We start from the raw sequence: 26,991 nt of genomic DNA on the forward strand, positions 1-26,991 counted from the left end.
GCTTCAGTGTGAGTGCTATACCTTTGTTGACTTTTTTTGTAGAAAATACACATGATTTGTTCTTCCACCATTTTTAAGGTGCCACTAAACATTCTAAGACAATATTTTAAGATTCAGCAAGTGTATGATACCCAGGATTCATTTGAAGGATACCTGGTTTTTACTTTTGCCTTAGTAATAACAATATTAAACTGCCTCCTAGTGGCCTGGTGCATAGGTAAATGTAGATTTTTCATAATTTAAACCCATTTATCAGAAACAAAAATCCCCAACAACCCCACTGTCCTGCTATGGGAAACACCAAAACTAGTAACAAAAAAGTAAATTAACTTTTGATCATTTGTTATTGAATTACTTCTATTGAAATATTGAATTATTATTGAATTACAGTATTGGGTTATAGTATTCTATGGAATCCAGTGAACATTAAAACTTAATAAACCTACATCTACCTTTCTCCTGATTATAGCTCATGTAAGCTAAGTGTAACAGTAACAAGACAGCTCTCAAGCACAAATATATATATATATAAATATATATATATATATATGAGATACCTTGATAGCTTGATAAATGAAAAGCTGCTAAGGGAGCATTATATTTGAAGAAAAACTTAAATTTAAATTTAAAAAAACAAGCATACTGGGCCCCAGAGAATTCAACTAAGTTGAATTTAAACTAAACTAGATTTTAATTAAAGTGGTACTAAAAATGCCATGATGAAATTATTTTTTGTATGTGTTTGGGTTTTCACACATAGCTTGAGGTTTTGCATGGAGATTCTTTATCCTTGACAGGTAAGCATCTTGCAAACAATTGTAGTAAGACTATGTAGAAGTCTATGTTTGATTTTTTTTTATGACATGAGATGTGTGTTGCCTCTACTGTTGCCAATATGGATTCTGGGGAAGAAGGATTATAGAGAATCCTGCCATTCCTATGAGGTATGTCTGGAGACAGCAATTCTTAAACATTTTTCTAAAAAAAAAAAAATCCTTAGGAGATCAGTAATATTCCTTGTGAGCTGTACAAGATCAACCCAGAGTTGTTCTTAAAAGAGTACTTCAGCATGACTTAAATAATGCCACTACAGAGTAAGTCTTCAATACTTTCATTCTTGTAAATGTACAAACAGTAAATTGTCACTAATGAGCTCTACAAAACATCAACAGAAGTGGGAATAAGACTTGTCTTTCAAATGATTTAACAAAGGGCTTCTCCCAAAATAAGAAAAATATCCATAACTAGAAAAAAAAAAAGCCACAATCCAAAAGAAAATGATTCTATGTCTCAGGAATTAAGAATCTTAATTCTATGAACAGTGTTGCTGAAATGCAGAAAATTGGCATCAGCTGGTGTCACAATCTGCTAGGTGCAAGTCACACAAATGAAAGCTCTAGAACATAAACAATAGACTCACTTTTCAGCTTTCTTAATTTTTAAATGATTGGAAACAAAAGGTGCAACTCCCTCATGGGGATTAGATATTTAGTTGTGTGGAACTCCTTGCAATAATATCTTGTGGGTACAAAATTTATACATGGGTTCAATGGAGAATGGATAAATACATAGAACATAAATCTACTAAGGTTATGTAGTACATAGGAAACATCCAGGAGGACCTTGGGCTGCAAATAGTTGAAGGCTGTAACGACATTCTGAAGAGGTGTCACTATGCATTTTTTTTTTGCAATTATGCATTTCCTAAAGGCATTCATATTTGGTCATTGTCAAATATGACACAGGGCAGAAAAAATTTTACTCTTACTCAGGCCAACCTTTCTAATGCTTTTTATTTTAGGTCCTTCTGTTTTTGTTAAACTTATGAGAATTTATTCATTTGAGTCTCTGACAGTTCTGACATATTTTCAGAGTACAGCTCTGTATCTTCCCCAGACGTGGCCATCTGCCCCTATCTTCTTCATCTGAGTAAGTCCAAACTCTCAGTGAATCCTCTGCATAACTCTAAGAAGACAATGAGTCTCTCACTATGTAAAAATTAGAAATGGGAAAAAAATCCTTTCAATTTATACAACTTTATAATTAGAGCTACATTACCACTAGAAATACAAAATGTACACTCATATACAGAACTTGTATGACCAAGTCCAAAATTAGGTATAACATATAGCATTTCTATAGATTGTCAAAGAAACCTCTTGACAGTTTCAATTTATATTATTCATTATATCCTGGATTTGTGCAATTATTTATTTCTACCAAAGTGAATACTCCTGAGAGCAAGGAATATTTTTGATTTTTTTCAAACTTGCCAGTATCTTTTCGAATTCTTACCTAATTGCAAACTATCAAACTAGCTGCTGTATAGAAGTTATTCAACAACATAGGAAAAAACAGATGTAAATATTTAATCTTGGTTTATAGTAACATCTATTCAGTCATTCTGAAACCATTCATGAAAGTGTCTCAGATTTATTGATTAATTCCTACTGAAAAAAAGGTTTTTGAGGCTAGAATCAAAATTCTGGAACTCATGGTGTCATCTCCATTTTAGACAAAATGATAGCAGCTATTCCAGAATGAGGGAGACCTGGGTTCAATTTTTTCCCTTCACTAAATGGCATCAAACTTTCATTTTCTGCAAGAGTACTACCACCTGCAATGTACTCTGATATGTGTCTCTTTTACATTGTTCAACTAGAGCTGGTTATAAAATACCTAATTAATTAGGTAATAAGTAAGACTGTCTCTACTCTAGTTGTTGGATATTCATCAAAGGTACAGAAGGCTTGTTTTCCCACCCATATAGACCATTTTTTTATACAGCGTGGAACAACATAAAAAGAGAGATTTATCACAGCAAATGATAGTAGCATTAAAACAGCAAATAGAAAAAGATGCAGTTGAGTTACATGCACAGAGAGTAAGAAAGATAAATAAAAATTGTCTTTTATTTCAGAATGGTTTTAGGAGAAAACAAAACAGATAAAATTCTTTGTCACTGGTTGGTGTGTAATACAGAGAGTTGTTTTTTTTTTTAAACTGGAGGTCACTAGGTATGCTTGGAGGACTACAAGTTCTTTTAAAAAAACAGGCACATTTTTGCCATTTCCTTCAGTTCTAGTCATATCACATAGGGCTCAGAAATATAGCTGGTGAGCAGAAAGCTTTCTAAAAGATACAAACATTCCGGCAAGGAGAAGAAGCAGAAAAGCGATTAAATATGAATAAGAGGACATGATAAGAAGAAAAGAAAAATAGATTGAAATGTAAGATAGAATATTCTAAATAATGCTACAATCAGTTTAAATGTATTCACAGAGTGAAAGAAAACTCTACCACAAACAATACTGTGAGGAACTGAAGACTGAAACATCCTAGTGCTCTTTTCTCATAGCCCTCATCTTGCAATGGCAATTCTTCTGACTGAAGAAGTTTTCATGAGCGTCCCTCGAGAGCTTGGTCAATCTTATTTACAAAATGTCCAAAGGAAAGATAAGGGAACAATACAAGGCATGCTGACAGCCTAAAGACTAAAATGATCTGTCTCTGCAAATGGTCCCACTAGAAGTTAAGGAGTTATTTTGCTTCCAGCTTAGTTAAAAAAAAAAACCAAAACAGCAAAGCAAAGAGTTGACTAAGATGACCATCAGATAAATATGAGTATTGCCTATAGTTAATGTGCTTCTAGAAATGGCTAAGAATTGTAAATGAAACATTACAGAAAATATTTTTTCTTTTGACATTACATGTCAGGATAATTATTATAACTGGAAAAATGCACATCAGATACAGATAATTAAAAATGTAAATTATATTGCTTTTAACAATTGCACTCATAACCTGTTCCTCTAAAGAAACTCTTTAAAAATTCTTTATAGGCTTACTGTTGTAATATCTGACGTTACTTCAGGAAAACATTTTATGATGTGATGAACCACTGTTACATGTCTGTTCTGTCATCTCACAAAGAAGATGACGTGCAACTAAATGAAGTGTAATAGATTTTAATAGCGCAAATAGACATGTACACAAACATGCATACATTACTTTATGTTTACTTTAGAGACAAAAAAAGTTGAAGAAATAGCTAATACCTGAAGTTGGTTGTAGTGTAATGCGTAGTGTTCCTAAGGATCCTGAGGGAAATCTTCCCCAATTTTAGCACAGTCTCTAAGAAATTCTCATCTCCAGCATCATCACAGCATTGCTCTATTTCCTATCTTACTGCTTGCCAGATTGAGGCCTAAGAATTTAGGCTTTCAAAATTAGTAAATGTATTTTACATATTACATGGGATTTTTTTTTCCCCTGTATTGTCAACAATTGCTAATTGGCTTTATTCATAGTAAGGAAATAATGTGGGGGAAAAGAGCAAATCCTCTGAAGAATAGCCATCTGAAGAAAAGATAGGCACACACATTGGTCAACACATGCATATCCACATGTGGTCAGATGGTTCAGAATTTAATTTGAAAAGACATTAGCTGTTCATGTCATTTCTTGTTTTAATACATCCAATGCTATATCTGACAACAGGGCTTAGAGACTCATCTGCAGTTTTATTCCTTCAATATGCCTGCTTCAAACTGTTTTATTTTCGTATTAGTTTACTATTGACGTAGCAATCAGAATGTCCACATAGTTAGTGACATGTGAGACTGTGTTTGGAGAGCAGGTTCACACTAACAGCTACTAAGTGGGTTTAGCCCACATAATTCATTTAAGCCTGAGAAAAGACTGAAAGATAACACTGTATAGGCATTACTGAAGACCTAGGTTACACTGTCATGAAGTTTAAGTTGGAAAAATATAACTATTTCCAAGAAGATTATTTTTAAGTTCAGGTAGCATGGGATTTAGGGGCTTATTGTATCTAACATTTCATGCAAACACTAGTACAGATCAGTTTCTTGCAAAAAGATATATTGTTTTTGAATGGAACGACAGGAGTCAGTTTCATCTACAGCTTTCCAGGCATCGCCTCACTTGATCTTTCTGCTATCAGATTTTTGGACATTCTATACTGCATGTTGACGTATTTGTAACAGTGTGATATAATTACAATGAGCTTCATGAAGTATGTTGTTTTGAAACTAGAAGGTGTAAAGACAATAATAGTTAACAAATAGAAGTTTATAATATTAATTAACCCTACATTTCCCTGTTCCTGTGGGACAGACTGTATCTTTGCCTTGGATAACTGTGCAAAGGCTGGAATCAGAAGCAGCAAAAAGAAGGGCAACATAAGGAGACCTTAACATGCTACATCTGCTGGACAACTTAATTAGAACAAAAAAGAAATCGTTTGAGACAGTACCGAGTATGATCCCCAGTAGCAGTTCCTGGAATAACTCTACTACATCTTACTACTTAAACTTAGTTGAACTTGGCTATAAATTGAAGGGAAAAAACAGATAATCTTCACAGATGAAAAGGCTTAAATTAACCTGGTTTGAAGAATGCCCTAGCAGATTTTGTCGTATTGTAATCAAGAAGATGATGAAGAAAATTAAAAACCAGAGGAAAGAGGGCTTGAATTTGACCTTCTCAGGCATTTCATCTGGAAAAGAATTCTCAATCAACAATAGGTCGGTACAGGCTCATAATACCATTTTTTTCAGATGTTCAGTCACTGGAGGTGCAGGTGTCCATATACAGGAGATGGGAATGCTTTATTTACCAGCATTTGTTGATTATGCTTATTTCATTACATGCCAATATTTTCCCCTTTCTCTGTCACTAGAAAACCACGTGGTTTTTTGGTAATTAGTAAGGTATTGTTAACAAAGACAGTGTACCATGAACTTATATATAGCACACCTAAAAATACCCTCTAGCAATAAAAGGTATTTTCTTTTTTCTTTGCATTCCTTTCATTTTGTATTTCACTTCCAGTAATTCCAAAACTTTTTATAATTGAAGAAACAAGGCTTGAAGAGTCTACATAGACATCACAGTTTGATATTTTCATATCAGATTTTAATAAATGAGATATTTGAATAAGAAAGTAATGTTGACAAATATGTGATGTACTTCAAATAGCAGCTTTGCTAATGTCACATAAAGGAACATTCCTGCAGCAGAATAAATTTTGACTGTATCTAGGAATGCAGCATAGCCAGGAATTTTAGACCAGACCTCTGAACCAAGTTTCTAATACTTTCTAACAGCCACAGTAATATCCTGAATATCTTGGTTCTCTCAAAAGAGAAAGATAAAACTGCAAGCTTATCTTTAAGTGTAGGGCTGCTTTTGCTTCAGAAAAATTGGACTTGTGAGACAAAAAAATTTGATCAGATATTTACTTTAAAGAAAGATCTGAAGACACTTCTAGAAGAAACCTAAGGTGTGACTCAAACATTACTTTTTCATTGTAGAAGAGAAAAAATTATAGTCTACATATTACAGATTGAACTCTTGAATTGTACATTCCGGGTTGTTCTAAGGATCAATGTAGCCTTCTCAGATGAATGAAATAATGTTACTCAAAGTCAGAAAACAAGACACGTAAAAAGAGTAAGAGCTACATTAAGGTCCTACAGTGGACAGACTTTGTAACTAAGAGATAAACTCAGTAAATACCTTTAGGTACCACAACAAGATGAGAGAAAAACTGTATGCTCTTTTACAATGAGTGGTATGCAGAATTTATTGAAAATTTAAAGATTTTCATGGACTGAAAATAAAGATTGCAATGAGATTACCTACAGACAACTGCTGACATTTTTCCTGCATACATGCATTCAGATCTATTTTCTGATCTGACACAGAACAAAAATATCTGCAGAACCATCTTTTTAATTTCACAGCCCAATTATACTCAGTACAAGAAGACATAAGGAAGTTAATATGGGTTAGAGAAAGATCCATTATTCTGACTGATCAAGCAGAAATGAAAAATAAAATAATCCAGAGTGACAATTTCAGATGCAAGTGTTGATTGTGCCAAGCTGACATTACCAAGATGGCCACAATTTTGCTGCCTTCAATCTTTAAGATTTACAGTTTCAAAAGAACTTCATGGATGTATATAACAAGGCATAGAGCTATGATATTAGAGAGGCATCTCCCTGAAATCCCAAACTCCCCTCTCCTGGAGTGAATGATCTTGCACATTTAGTGGTCTTTGTTCATGGTCAAAGTTATATGAGGAACATCTCACAAAGAAACCATCACCTGATTATCAGGTCTTTAATTTTTCATTTGTGGTATCATACAAAACACCTACCAAACGTATTCAGATGATCAAGAAAATGACTAGCATCTTGCCATGACACAGTTACATACAGTAATAACTTCCTTGTGCAATGGAGTGGACTCTTTTAGTATAGAAAGTTTAATGGTAGTAGCTGACATTATTTGGATCCACTGACCTCCAACTTGAGGTGAAATATAATGCTATAAAAGCATGATCATTCACTCTGAACTCAAGAATGCTTCTATGAAATCAATGTTCTTGCTGCAAATAAAACTGTGAAAATAGGCCACGCCAAAGCTGCATTCACAGTCTGCCTTATGTATACTGGAGTGAGAGAAGAGTTTCCATCAACTTCTTGCAGGTTCTTCCACCAGTTAAAGTTCAAAACAAATAACAGAATCTTTATCTTTACATTTTAGTTGCAGGCAACCTGATATTAAGGTATCTTCTGCCATCCATGCAGGCAACATACACGGTTTTGTTCACACTATAAGGCCATCTGATCCCAAAGCTAAAGCACATACTTACCACTATATGTGGACTGTTCTCCAGCTAATTAATCAGAAAATGTTGTCATATGCTGTCAGTCGGATAATATAGTGTTGTGGTAGAGTTCAGTGGTTTTCTACTTGATAGAAATACACTTCTTGAAAATCGGGATCCCTGTTTCAAATCAGGGGATGTAGGGAATTAGCAAACACCAAGAGTAAAACTGCGATCCCCAAATATAAAAAGGAATTTTCTCTAATCCACCAAAAGTTACAAGAGATTGATTCTTCTTTGGTAGCAGACTATTGAGGTAGAGGTAAAATGATGAAGATTTTAGAATTAGAATAATTATTTTGTTGTATTAATCTCCCACTCTCATCTGAATGATAATGAATCATTGCAAGTTTCCTGAAGAAAACATAAAAAGCACCAAAATTGAGTAGGGAAATACTAATGCCTTATTTAGATGGCAGTCCCTGATTTAGAAATCCTGTAAAAAGCATTTTGATTGTTTCAAAGAAGGCAACAGAAAACTACTAGCTGCAGTTACTATGCAAATGGGTTCCTTCTGTATATTGTATCTTTCTGTTCAGCCAGAAGACCCTTGACCTCAGTAAGCATGATAAAATAATTCATTGCTTTTTGCTGATGATTCTTTTCAAAAACAAACATGAGACACATAAATGCCCAAGAATATAATATAGAAGGAAACACTCAAATGCGCACAAATCCTCAATTATTATTGAACTACACATTCTTTTAAGGTGCAGATCTTCCATGAATTTTCAGAACAAGTTGGCAATTCAGAGGATTATAATCAAGACATATGATGACTTGTAATTGTTGTCACTGTAGATCTGGAAAAGGAACAAGGAACCTCTCAGTGAAAAAACAGCTAGCTAAAGCAGAAAAAAAGCTGTAGCAGAACACTGCTTCTGCTACTCCTTGCTGACCATTATTATTCAAGGTTCAGCTTTTAACAATCTAGGTAGGAGACAAGCCTCAGAGACTTTTCCAAGAGAGACAATTTTGATCTGTTCTTTCTGGATTTTGCCATTCTCTTTACACATTAGTACTCCTTGTCTCTTGAAGAATTACAGTGCATCATCTATCATTAAGGAGACGAAAGGACATTAATGAGCAAAATAAAATGATTTTTTTTTCATTCAGACTAAGATTGTGTCTAATCTGTGATCCTATATATTACTTAAATAATTCTAGGATAGAAACCATCTGAGAAGGGGGTGGGAATTGCACTTTTATTATAATTATTTAATTTACTGATGGTAAATTAATGATTTACTTATGGTAAACCATACTCTTGAAAAACTTGTAGAAGATGCCCTGAACTTCAGAACCAGTCATTTTGCCTTTGTTATTTTTTCTTAGCTTTCTAGGCAGAGACAAGAGGAAATTCAGCTTCCACTCAATCCATAAATCAAATCATCCACAAATTAGAAATGTACAGTTCTAATAAGCATGAGACTATAGTTCCAATTTCAGACCAAATGAAATGCAGTGATTAAAAGTTACTGAGCGCAGTCCATTGTAAATTTAACCAAAGAAGAGAAAAGTAAAGCAAATCCATATATTACGAAGAACTTAACCAGAACTGTGCAACAGCAGAAATATGGAGAAGTTTATTATCTAACTCCAATGAATGTTCTTTCTGTTCTCTTATTTTTGCTTTTAAACACAGAATAATACTGTGATCACTGAAGAGAATTTACAGTAGAAAAAACAACAACAACAAACACCTCAAAACCTAAAGAATCAAATGACCCCAGACCTAGGAATAAATGATACCATTCAAATTAATTATTTCCAGTTAGGCTTGAAAAGATTTGCTATATCCATGAATATAAGCACATTCTTCTAGTTTCAAAGATAATGACACAGCCAGTCCAAGAAAAACAATATGAATAATTTCTGATCATTTTAACTTTCTTCATTATAACAGGATTTCTCACTCTTAACTTATTTCATGACAGTTCTTTAACAATATAATTTTCCTTTGATCTAACTATGAAATTAATTATTTTTTTTATCATTTAAAAGCAAGTTTTCAGAATTTTCAAACCCCACCAACCAAAAATGTAGAGGATTCATCTCATTTGAAGACCAATGCTACAGAAGCCAATTGATAAGTTTGTACTGAATTTCAACACGTGTATTATTTTTTATTTTATAGTAAAATCTACTTCTATTTATATCTTAAATACAGTATCCCTTTAAAAGAAATAACTCCATCTGCAGATCATATAAACTAGCTATCAAAGACATTTGTTTCAATACATCAGCTTTCCCAAACACTATACTTTTCTGCTACAAGTTTAGCCTAAATAAAGCAACTCGCATATGAAATTTGAAGGGACAGAAGTAGCTAAATGCATGGTTGACTGACACTTTCTTGCTCCTGAAGTTTTGATCTGTGAAGAAGAAAATATTTTGATCCTGTTTAAAGCTCTATATACAGATAAAACCTTCACAGCTACAATCACACTATCACTCTATTCAATTCTTATCATCAGAACAAATATATTAAAGTTTTGCTTTAATGAATCCTATTACTACTGCAGAAACAATGTCAGGTTACTTAGAAATCTTCCCTTCTTCATCTTTACTGATAGTTACATAATGATTTCTAATTACATTTTTCCAACTTAAAATTCATATTGGAGTATGCTGACCACACAATGATGAAAGTAGATGTGTACCTGAATCATCGTAATTTCAAAACCTACAGTATCTAAATATGAGGCATTTCTGTAAAACAAAGTTTGGTTTATTCAAAATATAACATTCAGGAGAAAGTATACTTTAATAATATTGGTCATGAAATATGAGAACCCTTTGTTGAGCAGCAAAAAAAAAAATTAGGAATAATTTTGTGTATTTATGATAAATGTATTTCACTACCAAAGACAACAGCAATTCCAGCTTAAACCCACAGACCTATAGTTTTATAAAGCTTTGTTGACAGGCAAAGTAAGCTTTTTTTTCTATACCTGGAAGTTCTCTCTCTTCAACACTGTATTCCAGAGATCCAAAGGAATAATTAGCTGGACTGATTGCAGGAGTAGAAATAAAACTTGTACAGCCAACGGATGAGTTGACTTCAAAATAATTGTGGCTGTGATTCATTCGGTGAAATTCCAGAGAAGATACTATTGATGTGCGCTGCTTGGGCTACAAGAAAAATAGAAGTTTGGAGTGAAAAATACAGACTTTTTGTATAGTTTTCATTACTTGACATTTAATAAATTTACCTAGGGTTTCTCTCTTTTTACTATTTTTATTGGGCTCAAAGGTTATACTAGTAAAAATCATTTCATATGACAAGCTGTGGTGTGTAGAGATAATTTCCTTCCAAAATTTGGATTAATCTTTATTAGAAAAAATACATGTCTTCATTCTAATCAATTTAATTCAAAATAAAATAGGTTTTTACAGCCTTGCATATAATAATTGCAATCATCTTTTGATAAGAAAGGGAGCTCTTCACCAGCTGCATTGCTGGGTACATCTTGCAAAACAATTAGACCGCTGATGCCTGTATAATGACATTTACAAAATAATACCCAGCACTCATCACTCGAAAGCAACCCTCTGCTGTTTATTCAATTTATGAAGGGCTGCCTTATATATTCAAAGACTGAAATGTCTAAAAGCTTAGGGGAAAAATATCAGCTTAAAAAACATACATGAAAATCAAACTTTCTTCATGAGTTTTCATGGAATAGTGAAAGACTTGATACTAGTTTGTATCAAATATTTACTTTTGAAGTGAACCTCTTCATTGACCCCACTTAATGGCTGTGCTTTGGATTGCAGAGCGGCTTCAGAGCATGAGAAACTCATTCCTTTTGGGTGGATCTACACTATGAGGTACATCACAGGATTGTACAAAATGTGCTCCAACTCCTTATGGTCTTTTGACCATAGGACCACACTAAAGCTAGCCCAAATTAAAACCAATGAAATCTATATAGTGTGATCATCAGGCCAGCAACAACTTTTTCACTACATAGATCTGTTCCCATTGCACTGCACTACTTATTAATATAGACATAACCTTAGTGCTTGATGTCATGGACTATAAGCCACAGACCACTGACGGTTTGCAATGTCACGCTAAGTAGTCTGTTGCAGCACTCATCTGGCTCCATACCCAAAATATCCTATCCCCACGATGCTCCTTGCTGCTTCAAGACCAATGACCTGAAACATCTCCAAAATAGAGGAGGCCCTGCATCCAGGTGTATAGCTGTCTGTATATTTATTTCACGACAGTGAAAAACATCTCAGGAACTGCTGTCTTAGATAACTAAAGCTGGGAAAAGTAAATAGAAAAAGAGAGTAAAGGGTGCTTCAACTCGTCTTGTTTTAGCATGTCAGGCTTAACAGGTCAGAATATTTGTAAAGGTCAAGAATTTGCTACTTATTAGTGTCAAGACCAAATTATTGTCCTGGGAGCAATAAGATCTTCCTTGGACCTTGAAGCTATTCACCATCCCTTATTTAGAACTACCTGTTAAAGTACAATCTATCCCAGTGGAGTAGTTTTCAATTTTGTTTGTGGTCTATTTCATTTTTAGGTTATGAGCCCTGCAATGTTTGTGTTACAAATACAGAACTAGACTGTTTCCACTAAAAATTCACTCTTTCTATCGGAATGTCAGACAAAAACTTAAATAGACTTAGGCTTGCATAATGTTGATTGATTGTTAAAGTTGAGTTGGGCACCATCTGAATTAACTGTGTCCTCTTAAAACTGAGAAAAATTGCAAAGGGTAAATTTGGGCATTCATCTGGAACTCATCTACAGTCTATTGAGGGGATTTACTTTCTTTAATAATTATAAACAGCTTCTGCTTTGAAAGGCTGACTCCTAGGGCTAGTGATTTCATGGGAGAGTTCAATGAACAGGGACAGACTCCAACATCAAACAGTCTGGTTAAAAGTCATTGTTTGGGACCTGAGCCAAAATAACTCTCTGATCAGACCAAAAATATTCATGTGTACTAATTAAACCTAAACCACACACTTTTGCTAGACAACAAACTCATCAATGACCTAATTATTTCTAAAACTGAAAAAGATCTCCGGTCATTTAGAAACATGTTCCTGGCCCTTTCCCAAGCAATGCTGTCTTTGTGGTTTTGCAGGAATTCAGCTTCTGACTTGAAAAGGTGACACTTCAAGTAACACGATGTGCAGGATCTCTGATTATTCCAAAACTGAGACAGTTCCTACGTAAAAAGGCAGCTGGGATGGTCCAGCTCAGTCTTCCTAAGCAGCTTCAAAAAATGCTCTGGCCTTTGGCCAGCCAGGTCTCCAGCCACCGCTTCAACTGTGTGCCCCCTTCTTGGAGTCAGAATAGCAGTATCTGATGCATCATACAGCTTTTTACTAACTTATGGATGATCAGCTGTTTCACTACTCCTTAGTGTAGTGTTACAAGCTACTGTAACATCTTTAAAAAGTTTCACAAAAACACCTGCAAGGTCTTGGTGGGGGGCAGAGAGAGGGGGGGAAACAAACCAAAAAAAACCCAAACTGTTCTGAAGCATTTTTAAAGATCAGTTTAGTTTGCAAATGATTCTGAAAATGTGTCCATCAATAAATAGCTATGATTTGCTCTGGAGACATGGGTTAATGATATAAAATAAGTCTAGAGTGATTTTCAAAGATGATTACGGAAGCTAGAAACATGTTTTCTGTTTGTTTGTGCTAACATGCAACCATCTGCTGACCTGGGTGATACGAAATACCTCCTATATTATTTTGGGCTTTGACATTATTATTATTAATTCAGACAAACATATCTCAGTTTAGTATGTCTTTCCAATCTAAGGGCTCTGTACAGAACCTCACGCAGCCTTCTGGGTCCTGTAAAATGTTACGTTGTTAAAGTATGCTAATTGTTCATTAATATATGCTAAGAGAGATGCAGGAAACCAGTTTGTGTTTACTGCCTCCCTCTGTCTGTGTCTCTTTAAAGTACAGTTTGCATAAAAATTGTAGAAAGAATTGTTTTTTTTCTACAGTTAGGATTAAATTCAGTTCCAGATTTAGAAAACTAAATTTACAGCATAGCTATTTACATCTACACTAGGTATCTAAGCTCCCATTACAGTCAACTGAGATCTAGTCAATACAATCAATAGAGTCCAGAGAACAATTCACCTCACCCAGTCACCTTGGTTCACTTGCCTTAACACAGGTATCCACCATCACTGGAGATCTCACTTCTAGCTCACATGTAGACACTCTGGATACCTTACTTCATTTGTTAGAATCTGGATCCAAATTCCAGCCTTACTGGCAGAATGTATAGCCAGCAATTAACAAGTCACTTACTGGAGTCTTGTACCCTGGTTTCCTGGATTGCATCTTTCAAAGCTATTCCTTGAGATCTCTCAAGATAGGTCCTGAATAATTCTAAGACTATTTACTATATGCAATACCATAATATCCAGGAAATGTAGTCAGGGGTCAAGTTTTTATATCTATGAAGATTGTACAAACACAAAACTCTGTCCCAAAGAGATGATGCTTCCTTCATTCTTTGTACCAAAGCCAGTTTTGTCAGTCATTATGTTACATGTCTGCCTCACACTACTCAGAAGGTCTGCACACACTTAGGTAACCCTTGTGAAACTGTAGCATACTTATAGCTTAACTTCACCCCAGTGTGTGTGCTACATAACCACATGCAGATTTGTCCTTAAGTAGATTTTCTTCATTCATTACGTTCATGTATTTAATTTACTTGTTATGTGTAAATCTCTTTAATGACTGATTTTGTTTACTTTAAAATGTTTCTTCATGACTATTATTTCAATTGTCATAATACCGACCTAGAAAACCCTAGACTATCCTAAAACAGCATACCAAATCAGGCTAATGAAGAAACCTTATCATCAATGCAAAAGCAAAAACATATCAATAAAAATCTTTAAAGGTATTGCAATAACAAGATTTAAATAACTTTCAAATCAGGTCTAATAAGAAGTATATTTTCATGTTAAGTCAGTGGTGAACATATATCAATGAAAGATACCACTTTGAACACTGCAAACCAGGAAAGGCATCAAAATACACATACTGAATTGCCCTTCTATTAAAAAGACAAGTAAGGACTTAATGTTCCCATGAATGGAAGTCGCACGCAAATTCTGTAATGCTACCATGACTTGCATGTAACAGTATGAGCATGCAAGGGATCATTCAAGTATTTCTCACAACATTTAGCAGATGGAGTAGGGCAAAATTCCTTTCTCAATTTAACATCAGAATATTTCTCCAGCCTTGAAGTACTCTGCAATACAAGCTTGTGGCTGTGCCTTCTTTTATCTTTGGGATTTCTGTACGTAGCACCATCACAGTCTTTAAAGAATTAATTCTCACAACACTCCTCTGCACTATGGCAGAGTTATTAGCCCCATTTTACAGATGCTGAACTAGGGTATAGAGCTCTCCCAAGAGACAGATGTGTGGCTCATTAAATCACTGAGAACCAATGAGCCTGAGGAAATTCTGCATTTGGCAAATCCTGCCAAATTCCAGCTGCCCTACGTAATGTAAAAACTGGTTTCGGTTGTATTATACCATGCAGAAAATGTATGATAGAACAGAGAACTGAACCCACATTCTGAAATTCTAGCTAGCACATAAAATACAGACTTACCAAAGAAAGTAAGAGGCTGTAGCCCCTTCCCCCAGGCTCATCTCACATACATAACACAATGTGAGTGTAGCCATGTGGCTGCATAAATCCCTCATTTTGGTACCTGCCCAGATGATTCCATTTTTCTCATTCTCTGATCAACTCACTCCTATTTCAGAAATTTTCCTTTCTCCAGCTTCCTTCTTTCTTAAGATCCCATTCTCTTTCTACACACTCATTTTCCCTTTGACCCCTTTCTTTTTCTCAGTTTTCTCCTATCTATTGTTATATTCCCTCCAAAACTACTTACTTTACTCTAAAACACCCTTCACAGTATCCTAGCTGATTCCAGTCCTACTTGGTCTTCCAAAACTTGCTTCTCTGCTTTCTCTGTGGTTTTGTCATCAAGGTCTCTCAGACGAACTCCCTAACGGTCCTATCTCCCACTGACTTTATCAGTCACTACATCCCTCTCATTGTCCTTCAATGCATCCAAATTTAACCTCTGTCCTCCCTTTCAAATACAACTTTCACATCACTTTTACGGTTGCTTAGTTTCTGTCCTTTGCCTCAACATCCCCACATCCCATCTCTGTTTCTATCTTGGTCTCTTTTGCTCATGTACACTTACGTAAAATCCCCAAACATTCATCATTTTCTTGGTAAAATACAACCTGTGAGAGGACAGGCAGCTTCACTTACTCCTGTCCCCAGTACCTCAGTTTTTATTTGCAGAAATCAGCAGGCCTGATACGTTCTCATCAGTCAATGCTGCTGCCAAGAGTTATTTGATTTATAGGATCTGAACTAAGGTGATCAAGTAGCCTTGAAATTGCAAAACCTGGAGATTACAGTGGATCTGGGTTTGATTCCTCTATGTCACCTAGAAGTGAAAGACTGCACTGAACTATTACTAGACTCCTGAATCAATTATTCTGTCTAGCCTCAAAATACCATGTTAAACAAGCTGAAGACACACTGTCTTTTTAATAAGGTAATATAATTTTCTCTTTTTTCATTTCATAGAACCTTATCTTAAATTATGACTGCAATTAAACATAAAATGTAGGCAGTTTCAGCACCCATCTTGACATTCTTGTTTTTAATTCTCAAGATCTTAATTTAGTTTAAGAGCAGAAGGCAGAAATTACACAGTGGCTGGCAACAAATATATCCCAAGCAGCCACAACAGGGAGCTTACAATATCATGGGAATTAAAAAAAAAAAAAAAAGAAAAAAAGAAAAACAGAAAAACAGAAAAAAAGAAAAAGAAGAGATAAATGGTTTCACTGTTTTTTAACTGTAAATCATTTTCATTACTAGAAGCATAATGCACTTTAAAACTAAATTCATTTTTAATGGCATCATAGTGCCAAAGTCCTAGAAATTTCCGTTTGACTGACTTTTAATTTAGAGAATGACACCTCTTGCATCCTGCGTGAGCAGCAAGTGCATACGTCTTTACAGTAATGTCATGGCCCATCAGCATACTTCGATCACTTCACCGTTAGTGACACACTCAAGGATGGCACAGACACATAGCTCTTTCCTCTAGCCTGTGGTTAGGAAGTCATGCAATGTGACTCTAGGTACCAAATATCCACAGTGCTTTCTGTTCTCCCCTGTGCATGTTATACTAGCTCCTCCTTTAGGAGTTCTCCACTGGAGTACATAACTAAAGGTCAAGGCGTTGCTGCCCCCTTTCATCTTCCACCTCTGGTCTTATATCAGATGACAAATCAGACTGGGAATAAATAAGGGGAAGAAGGGATCTTCTCCCAGTTTCCATTTTCCTTGGCTTCTACTTTCATCTTAATTGCAACCATATTGCAGCTGTGGGTTGTGAGGTATAGCAGTCCTGAACGCTAAAAACTGTGGTTTCCCCCGTTGACAGACGTGACCAGATTTGGAATACACACCATTATTCCTATCCTGGGAAAACACTGCTTGAAACGAGCTCCAAGTTGCGAGAGAGAAATTTGATAAATAAGAGGAAGTCTTATTCCTCAGCTATAAAAAGTTTCTAACTTTCAAAGATTAAAAAAAAAGTGTTATTTTCACTGAAACAGTTGGAAAATGGATGTAAGACCATTTTCTTCAAAAAAAGCTCAGCTTCCAGCTGTTAGCAACATCCCAGTTTGACCTAGAGATTATGAAAATTGCTTATATCATTACATTTGTGCATTAAAAATTTTGAAGGGTCAAGGTGATGGCTGTTTTTGAAGTTGCATGCTACAGATAGCATGCATGTGTAAAAATGTGGTGCATTTTCGGATGATGATAAAGGATTACTCAATAACTAAGGTGCTCAAAACTACCCAGTACTACACAGAAACAAAGAAAAATGCTATAAATCTGGTGAGATACCCATCAAAGCACAATAGGTAACGCTTTAATCTTCCAGATTCTGAGTGTGTTACTGTTTCCAAGCATTATACGTACTGGGGCAGGGCAATTGGCATAAATTGGTTCACACTCCTGCTATGAAACTTCATTAGCCTTCAGAGCAGGGTCTTCAAAGCAGAATTTTCTACCAGGAATGGCCCTTGGTGCATTCAAATTCCCAATCAGGCCTGACAGTGGATATTTTTGGAGAGAAAGAATTGTACAGGACCAAAACTATACCCAGGACTGTGTTAATGATTCAGTAGTATAGATGACAACCTTCCAGAGCTCAGAAGCTTATTTTACTAGTGTAGAGGTACATACCTACCTTTCAGTATCTGAACCATCTTTATGCTTAGTATTTCACCAATTTGGCCTGTTACAAGTTCAGATATGAAAAATGTTCCATTCTTCTGTATGATTTATGTTTATATTGAATCAGGAAACACAACCTAGAGAATCTCTCCAGGTAAGCAACCAACTTCAACGAAGAAAACATATGCATGTAGAAGTGATATTCTAAAAACATAACATTCCTGACAATAAAGAGTGTTCTTCTGCTTTAATTTATACTTGTGCTTTAGTATCCTGTTGAACTGCAATTAAATGCACTCACACACACTGTTTGCTATTTTCATTAGTACTGTGTATTGGGTAAATGTGTTTATGTTTTCATATTATCTCAGCTCTAATTAAAATAATCTAAATAGAATTATGTTTTATAGTTACTTGTCAAAGGACATCTTTTACAATGCATCTCTTTAATAATATTTTTGTTAATGTTGTTATTAAGTAGTCACAGAGTATCCATTATGCTCTAAGGAAATTTTTTTAAAATATCCTCCTTTGGAGCTGTTACATATCTTCTATCCACTAATTCTGCAGTAATACAGGGGGAAAAAAACCCATCCTGTGAGACAATTCCAACCACAACCTTCTTTTGTAACTTGTACTCAGTATTTCAGAATACCAGAATTTCATAATGTCTGTCCTATTTTCAGTCACGCATAAATGAATTGCTAACCACATATTAATGGCATTGACAGTAATCTTTTACTTTGTTTTCCTTTTTTTAAGGGCTATTTAGGAGCTTTATTTATCTGTTTGTTTCTTTGTTTTTTCATTTCAACATCATTAGAATGAGAAGATATCAAACTGTGTGCAGCAGATTTGCATAGACACTTTAAAGGTTTACAATTAAATATATAGAGAGAATTTTCTGAAATGTATCTCCGTACCCAGAATCAAGGTCACTGATTGCTGTCAACTACCTTAAAGTGTTTGCAGCCCTAATGGATATATGCAACCTTGGAAACACTACATAACACAGGAGAAATCTCCAGACCAGGCACACTAATGATAAGGGCTAAATCTGCCCATCTGTGGACTATAGAATACATCTTTATTTTAGTGGGTTTTGGGAATGCTCAGCACCTTTCAGAACTTCGTAAAATCATATACACAGGGGTGGCTTTTACCTTGGAGATAACAGGTCTGATCCCCCACAAAATCATAACTCTCAGTAAAATCTTTTTAAGTCTTATTTGCCTCTTGTGCTAAGCATGGACACTGCACATGGTTGCACAAAGTCCAGCATCAAAACATACCAGAAAAAGAAGTGTGCACACAAACAGGAAGCATAGTGTGCCTGCACAGTATTTCTCCATGGTGATTTTCCTGGTTATTCCCTGCCTGGCTGAGCATGTCGTAACTTGGGCTGAGCACAGAAAGCAGTTCATAGGAGAAAGAAGGTCCTTACACCCCAGCTGTCCTGTGATCTCATTCAGAACGTGAGTGGTGAGAACTTCCTGCATAACTGTGTTCTCCAACCCTCCTTTTTATGATAAAATGTAACAAAGCAGGTATTTTTGTGTTGCAAAACAAGTTCAATAGATGCATCAGAGAGTTGTCATGCATTTGTGCACTGGTGCAACAGCCTGCAGTGGGGATTTCACTGGTGTTCCCTAAGCTTGCAGAGACAGGCATGTGCCAGCTCAAGCTAAGTGTGACAAGGGATGCACTTCATTTGGGAAGAACTAAGGGTACTGCAGTAGGGAGTTGGCATTGGGGAGAAACCAGGGTTATTTCACCATGGGGAAATAGTGACACTAATCCACTTCAAAATCTTGTCTATGGAACAGTTAGTTCTGCAAATTTATTTTCTGGAACTGTGATTTTCCAGAGCTGCCTCTAAGATTATTTTTTGTTTGTTTGTTTGTTTTGTTCAAAGTAATTTCTGCACCTAACCGCGAAAAGGATGAAATATAATTTCCTTGAATGTAAATTACTGTCACTTTTTAGGTCAACTAGAGAGGCTCTGGAGCACATATCTCCTATGGTTGGTCTGTCCATTCATGACCAGGCTGCTATACGGGGTGGAACGTCATGGTCCCTGTCTTTCCCTATGCCTAGATGAACTACACCTACATAGGCATGCCAGGCTCGCTGTGCATGGACAGAATAGTTGTACATTAGGCAAAGCACATCTGGTAGCCCAAACAAGTGGGATAGGTCTATCAGAGGCTACAGATGTCCTGCAGGATTCTATTACTGCTTGCAGAAAAATGAGACAATTTCTTTTGTCCTCTAACATTTAAACTACTTTCTTCTATTATATTGCTAGATGTCTTAGCCAGAGGAACAATGAACCCTAGGTGGAACTGTAACTTTGTTTAAAGAGGTTAAAAAAGATAAATAGAAAAAATGATGACTAATGTAAAGACAGCACATCCAAACCCACAAGAAAAAAAAAATAAATTAATAGATTATTGCAGATCTTAGCAATAAAACTAGCAAGAACAAGATGATGAAATTCCATTATGTCAGAAACACTGAAATTCTCTGTTCCTTTGTCTTTCTACCAGAAGCCCTGTTTATATCACTGAAATAACTCTTAGGGAGTTTACTTATTCACATAAAATGGGGAAAATACTAATTTATGATAGATAAAATCTAAGTCACTTTTAAATAATCTACATTTAGACATCAAAAGCTTTATCTACAGTTAGCCATTTGAAACCTACATTAGAAAGACAAGAAGAGAATATGCAAATGCTGGATTACATTTAATAAAGAATTTAAAAGGTGAGAAGCCAGAATTCAATTTTATAAGAATTGGCCAATGACCCACAAGTGAATAGCACTGTCAAAAGAAACAGTCTCTTAGGATAAAACATGCTCTTTCTCTCTCTATGTATATAGTTTATTTGTTCAAATGGAGCTGAACAAAGAAATATGTTAAAGTAAGGAGAGTCTTATTAAATTGAGTGGCTAATATAAAAAATACATGAAGCGTCACATGCAGCCCAATTTTGTTCAGGCTTTATCCAGACCAAGAGCTATAGGAATTGTTGTAGAACAAGCTCAATTTCACTGTCACCTTCTAAAATTCCAGTTCTGATAAGGTAGGATATATTTTACTATATGTACTAAGTTAAAACTTGGAAGAGAGCCTAAAATTTCAGAGGACTTTAGTTAACACATTAACCTACTTGGTCTTCTACCACATCTCATTTTTTCTCCCACGTGCTGTTAGTATACTTCACAGAGGCATATGTCTCTAACTTGAAACCGTATTACTTTCTCAAAGCTTTCATTCATCAGCAATTCATGAGTTAAAAACTTACTAAGATTTGTCTGGACAATCTGGAAAAAAAATGATCAAGTGATTCAAACTCTGAACTAAATTCTGTTTGTTTCTTATCTGTATATATGTAACTTTTCAACAAATCCTCTTTTTCAGAGTCTGACCCTCGGAAAATTTGAAAACAAGATTTGTTTTTGCAAAATGCTAGATCACAGGTACAGGCCATAGCTAAGGGGCACAAATAACATAGCACACATCCCTGAATTACTAAGTGAGCTATCTTCAGGACTGTGGCACTGAACTTAACACTGCTTCTGATATCTGAGTTAGTATCTCTCCAGAGTGCTGCACTGTGCCAGGGAGATACACCATTTCAGTTAAAATAGGCTTCAACTTTAGTAACAGCACACTGAATTGAAGAGTTGAGACATATCCAAAGAGAGTTTTTAGACAGATTTTAGAAAGCAATGGGATCTCTTAAGGGACGAGTGGTAAGGTCGCAACAAACTGCAGGTTTCTCGCCTCAAAATTCATCATAAAAAACTGAAGAAAGGATAAATTTTCAGAAATGTGAGTGAAAGGTGGGAGGAAAAGAGAAATTCTCAGTCAGGGTTTGTGAGGGCACGTTTTTAATATAAGAAGGGGAGAATTAGGGCCAGTTTAAGAGACATCTAGAAGGAAAAGGACAAATTTTGCGTGCCCTCTGAGGAATCTCTTAACTGACCATGACCCAGACCTGTCAGGATTCACACTCTGTGTATGAGATTGTTCCTGTCTCACGCTTCCCAGCTGTGGTACTTTCACCCCATGGGCTGGCAGTGCAGCATCACAGCCTCCTCCCTCTTCAGGGACCCCACGCAGCAGGTGTAGCTGACAGATTCCCCCCCCAAGCTGGGTTTGGTACGTGAGCGTCTGGTACAGGAGAGGGGAGAGGCCACTGTGCTGTGCTAAACCTCATATTCATACAAACATCTTCAGAATCTGTCATGAGTTGAAGCATGTATATGCACTGCCATCATGTAAGCCGGCACACAGTCTTAGGTACCTGGCCAAAGAAAACAGGAGGCAGAATGACCCCCACCTCTGCCTCCAAACCCAGCTCACCAGGTTTCTCTTTTTCCACTCTCTGCCACTGCCTGCCCTCACTAGACTGGTGGGAGGAAAGAATCTTTGGTCCCCTCTCCTGCTGCTTACACAGATCACAGAGTAGTTAACACAGCGTTTCTCCTCACTGCAGGTAAACTGTTATACACACAACCCTCCAGGAAAGACAAGTAAGGCTATAAATGAAAATAACAATATGAGTTGAAAGGCCAGACTTCCCTGGCAGTTTCATCCAAGCTACCAAAGCCTGCCTAGTGCAAAACTAGCTGCTGAAGAGTTTCCCGTTCTGCCTTTCAGTGGCACCTTCAATGCTGGATGCACAAGCCATATGAAAAGGGGAAAGGAGTGACAGCTGTTTTGGAAATTTATATGATCCCTGTTTTAGATCTGCTTAAAATCTGTTTATTTTGCTAGAAAAGTACAAAGAGGCCCTGGCAGACAACAGAAAATTAATTATGTTGCACGTATTGTGTAACACTATTCATTAGTTTTACATGAGTAGCAAGAGGTCAGTCAAGAATAGAATTCTATTGTGTTAACCTTCAAAGAGCTTGCCATGTAATTGAATGCAGGAGGCATGGAATAAAGGAATTAAATATGCAGGCAGAATTAACACTAATGGTTTGCAAACATCACATTGCAAACATCTACAACTTCTTTGTCTAAATTCTTGGATTGAGATCTTGGGGGGAGGTGATTAGGTAAGCAACAAAAAGAAAAGGAAGAATACTGAAGCAATGTGCATAAAACACATGGAGAAAGAAGAAGCATAATGCGATCTGAATGCTATAGTGCATCCAACTTCTCATGTATTAGTGCATAGATTTACAACATACATTAAGCACTAGCCTACATGTGCCTTTCTGCTGTTGTTTTCTGCATAGGAAGTGTGCCACATGTAGGGCCACATGAGACACATTTTAGCAAACATGGTAAAGTTCTGCCCATATATACCACGCAGCTAGCTTTTGTTCTGCAGAATGATGAGAATACTGGGAGTCAGTAAATGGCATGATTTAAATTTGAAAATAGCTCCCCAGAATCTGCTGAATCCATTCAGGGTTAACGAGCAGGAGAACATCACCATTCAGTGTTCCGGGTCCATCTGTTGGCAATATCATGATGGAAACAGCTTTTTAAATGCTATTTTCAATAAGCTTGTTCCAACAATATTCCAATACCTTTCTGTTTGCTTGCCGCCTACTATAAAAAACAGCTTAGAGGGAAGGAGGCATTTCAGTACTATACCGATGTAGGGTGGGAGGGACAGAGAGACTACAGGAACAAGCAAAACAAGCAACTATAAAAAGAGAAAAGGAGAAGAAGCTGTTATTTTAGATCCCCTGCAACCCAGATTTAAACCAGGATGCGGAACCCAAACTGCTGTAGTGTCACAGAGAGATGCGCTGTACCAGCCAATTGTTAGAATTACTGTGCACTGACAGTGTCAGCCATAGGAAACCAATGGCTCCTAGAGAGAAATGGCAGGTGCACCTAGTAATTACCTTTAATTCTGCAAGACCTTCTGAACTGTGTGCTCCCACAAGTATTGAAAGGAGGATCCACCTCCATCACTTGTGCGGCATCAAAACAATCTGCCCTATATAATTCTCACCAAAATATCATGTATCCATCAGCTTACTTCTCAAGTAACACAAATACCAGCAACATACTGATGATACAAAGCCTGCATCCACTAGCACCAAAGTGGCTCAGTTGCAGAGATCAGCTCAGCAATGAAGAACAGATGGCTGCATTTGAACCCAATAATTGGTAGGAGAGGAATAGAAGTTCTTCTGGTTCACACCAAAAGAGTTTCACAATTAGCCAATTCATTGTGTAGTTGTCACAGCTAGCTCTGACACACCTAATGTCATGCCTGTTTAAGCAGGGAACTAGATAATCCCCTGAGGTTTCTTCTGATCTACGTTATCCTGTGATTCTAAAATAAAGTCCTCTACGCTGATTACCTCTATACTACTGAATCAAGTTTATTTATTTTAAAGCTTTTATTTTAAAAGGCTGTACTCCTTAAAGAATTACAAGGGGCACTCAAGTCTTCCACACATTAAGCATCTTGTTTACCAAACACTATTAGAAATACATATAGTTGGGAAGGATGAAAGTCGAGAAAAACACTATACAAGAAGGTAAACTAAAGAAGGTATGAAACATGGGACCATGTAAATAGAGATACAGAAAGAGGAAAGAAAACCTAAAAAAGTAACGGGGAATTAATACTGATAAAACCAGAACATAAACTTAGAAGAAAACTAATAGTACATAAAAATACAAAATAGTACATAAAGACTTCATTCATTATTAATGCTATAAGAAAAATGTACTGATATCTCTCTGTACATTGTTGGGCTCATACATAAAATATTCTATCTTTTCCTGCTATCAAGATTGCTTCCTAAGTACAAAAAATATTTTGTGTTTGGTTTATCTGTCTTTGACCTATTCATATGTGTATAGCGATAACATCCTCTTAAAACACATGCATCATAGCCTGCTTCTAAAATGAAAAACACAACTAATAAGAGGATGCTTATGGTGATCACCTACCTGAGGACGTATAACTTTCACTATGTTTTTAAGTGCAGTGTCTGGTGATGGAGGAGAGCAGTCAGGTGTTGGGCCTGTAGAGCTGTTTCTATGGTTACCAGATCCTGGTGCGGTAATTGCTACCTGAGGTGCATTATCTGTGAATAAAAATAGCATTTATGTGAACTTACAAGTATTTCATAAATTTTAAAATAAAAAATTATTTTGAAAACAGAACGCTACTCAGAATACTATTTCAACTTACAAAATCTATTCTAATTTAAATGTATTTGGTAAGGAATATATTGCATATCTACACTTATTTTATCAGCTCATACATTCTGTGTTAAGGTAGGATATAGAACTCTCTTAATACCTAAATAAAATAAGGCACAAAACAAACTCAAATATTTTACTTTTGTAACCCTGAATTACTGATTGTGAATCCAAGTACTATCACTATAACAGGGATGACTTAAAAGGGAGCTTTCTAATGCAACTCATATCTCATCCTGGCAAATCCTAACACATACGACCCAGTTCAACAAGTTATATAAACACACACTCAACTTAGAGCATGCTAATAGCCGTCAGTGACAACTTTTCCTGGACACTGTGAGCGACGTAACAGATCAGAGAGGATTAATTGCACAAAAACGTACTCAGCTCCTCTGATGAAATTTCCATCCTCCATAGAGCTGTGCACTGCAGTAGCTACCTTTCTAGCAGTATCTCAGCTAGATAAGCTACAGCTGGCTTAAAAATGTCTACATACCTGCAGGTATATGGGAAACTGCTGTTCGGACATATTTTGTGATGTTATTACCATTTTATGGCACTGTGAAGAACCATTAAAGGGACTTAAAGTATCATTCTTACCTTCTCTAAATGTTCTTAATGCTGTTTGAACAACGTAAGATAACGTTAGTGAAAATCAGGTCAGAGGATAGAGAGGACTATGAAATAAGGCATAGCTTCCCAGCTGTGATGGTAACCAAGCACCAGAATGACTTAGCAGGAGGCCAAAAGCTCCACATTACTTCATGCCTTTAGAATTGTATTATTAAAGAAATGCTTTAGTTCAGATTCTGGGGAAAATGCCACTGCCTGTGCATGGTCATGGTGATCTTTACAGTGTTTGTGAATCTACAGAGTACCTTCCTTTGTGGGTCACAAAGGCATGTGCTCCATGTTCCTAAATGTGCTATAACACCTGCAGCTCTGCATTAAGACAATGATTACATTCAAATCTCACGTCTGTGGGCCTCAACTGACAGCCTGCAGAGTTCACAGAAGAAAGTCTATTTATTTGTAATTGAGGTGGCTCTCCAATATGTACTTTCACTCGGTGGGCAAGTCCACTCCAAAAAAACCCAAACTCCAAATAAACAAAAGCAGCTCCAGTGCTGTAAGCTACAGAATTTATGCCTAACCAACTTCTGCAGTTGCAGAAGTCACAAGTCCTCCATCTGTGCAAGCCACAAATGCCGCTGTGAAAGCAATGACAGAAGTTTCTCCCTCTCAATCCTACTGGCCTGGGAGAATTCTTCGAAGTATAACAGAGATTTCAAAGGGAAGGAAATCCCAGTTACATTAATGTAGCTAACAAAGGATAAAGAATAGTTGCAAGAATGTAAACTTTATGGCCTTTCCAACTTACAGATACTTTCATAGTATGCATGATTCTAAGAAATACTCCCTGTATTTCTACATATCTACATATGTAGATATGTAGATACATATCAGACTACATATCTGAATGAGGTCTTAAAGATTTTGGTCAAATACAGACTGACAAACTGTTCTAAAGGGAATACCAGGCTGGAATGTTTCAGCAATACTGTTACACTTAATGAAAGTGTAAACAAAAGTTCAGGTGGCAGTCTGGCAGACATCTGTAACGGAGACATCCCATACAAAACCTCAGGTGTTACCTGAGGTCTGACAGCGTGAACCCTCCCTGTCACAGACAATTCCAACTTTGTTGAAAAGTATCTGCATCAAAACTGCCAGTCCTTTAGGTATGCAGTCTTAAGACATAGAAGG

General features: G+C 36.2%; 1 protein-coding gene across 8 annotated transcripts in view; it reads right to left on the reverse strand.

Moving 5' to 3' along the window:
- ANKS1B (ankyrin repeat and sterile alpha motif domain containing 1B) overlaps nucleotides 1-26,991 on the reverse strand; it is a 450,635-nt gene that overhangs the window by 261,652 nt on the left and 161,992 nt on the right. For all 8 annotated transcript variants that reach the window (XM_076335327.1, XM_076335287.1, XM_076335320.1 and 5 more), the window contains 2 exons: nucleotides 24,967-25,103; nucleotides 10,660-10,840 (listed from right to left, as the gene is read on the reverse strand). In XM_076335327.1, coding sequence (XP_076191442.1) covers nucleotides 10,660-10,840; nucleotides 24,967-25,103 — 318 coding nt within the window. The remainder of the gene's footprint in view (nucleotides 1-10,659; nucleotides 10,841-24,966; nucleotides 25,104-26,991) is intronic.

This window comes from Aptenodytes patagonicus, chromosome 1 (assembly GCF_965638725.1).
Source record: "Aptenodytes patagonicus chromosome 1, bAptPat1.pri.cur, whole genome shotgun sequence".
NCBI lineage: Eukaryota > Metazoa > Chordata > Aves > Sphenisciformes > Spheniscidae > Aptenodytes > Aptenodytes patagonicus.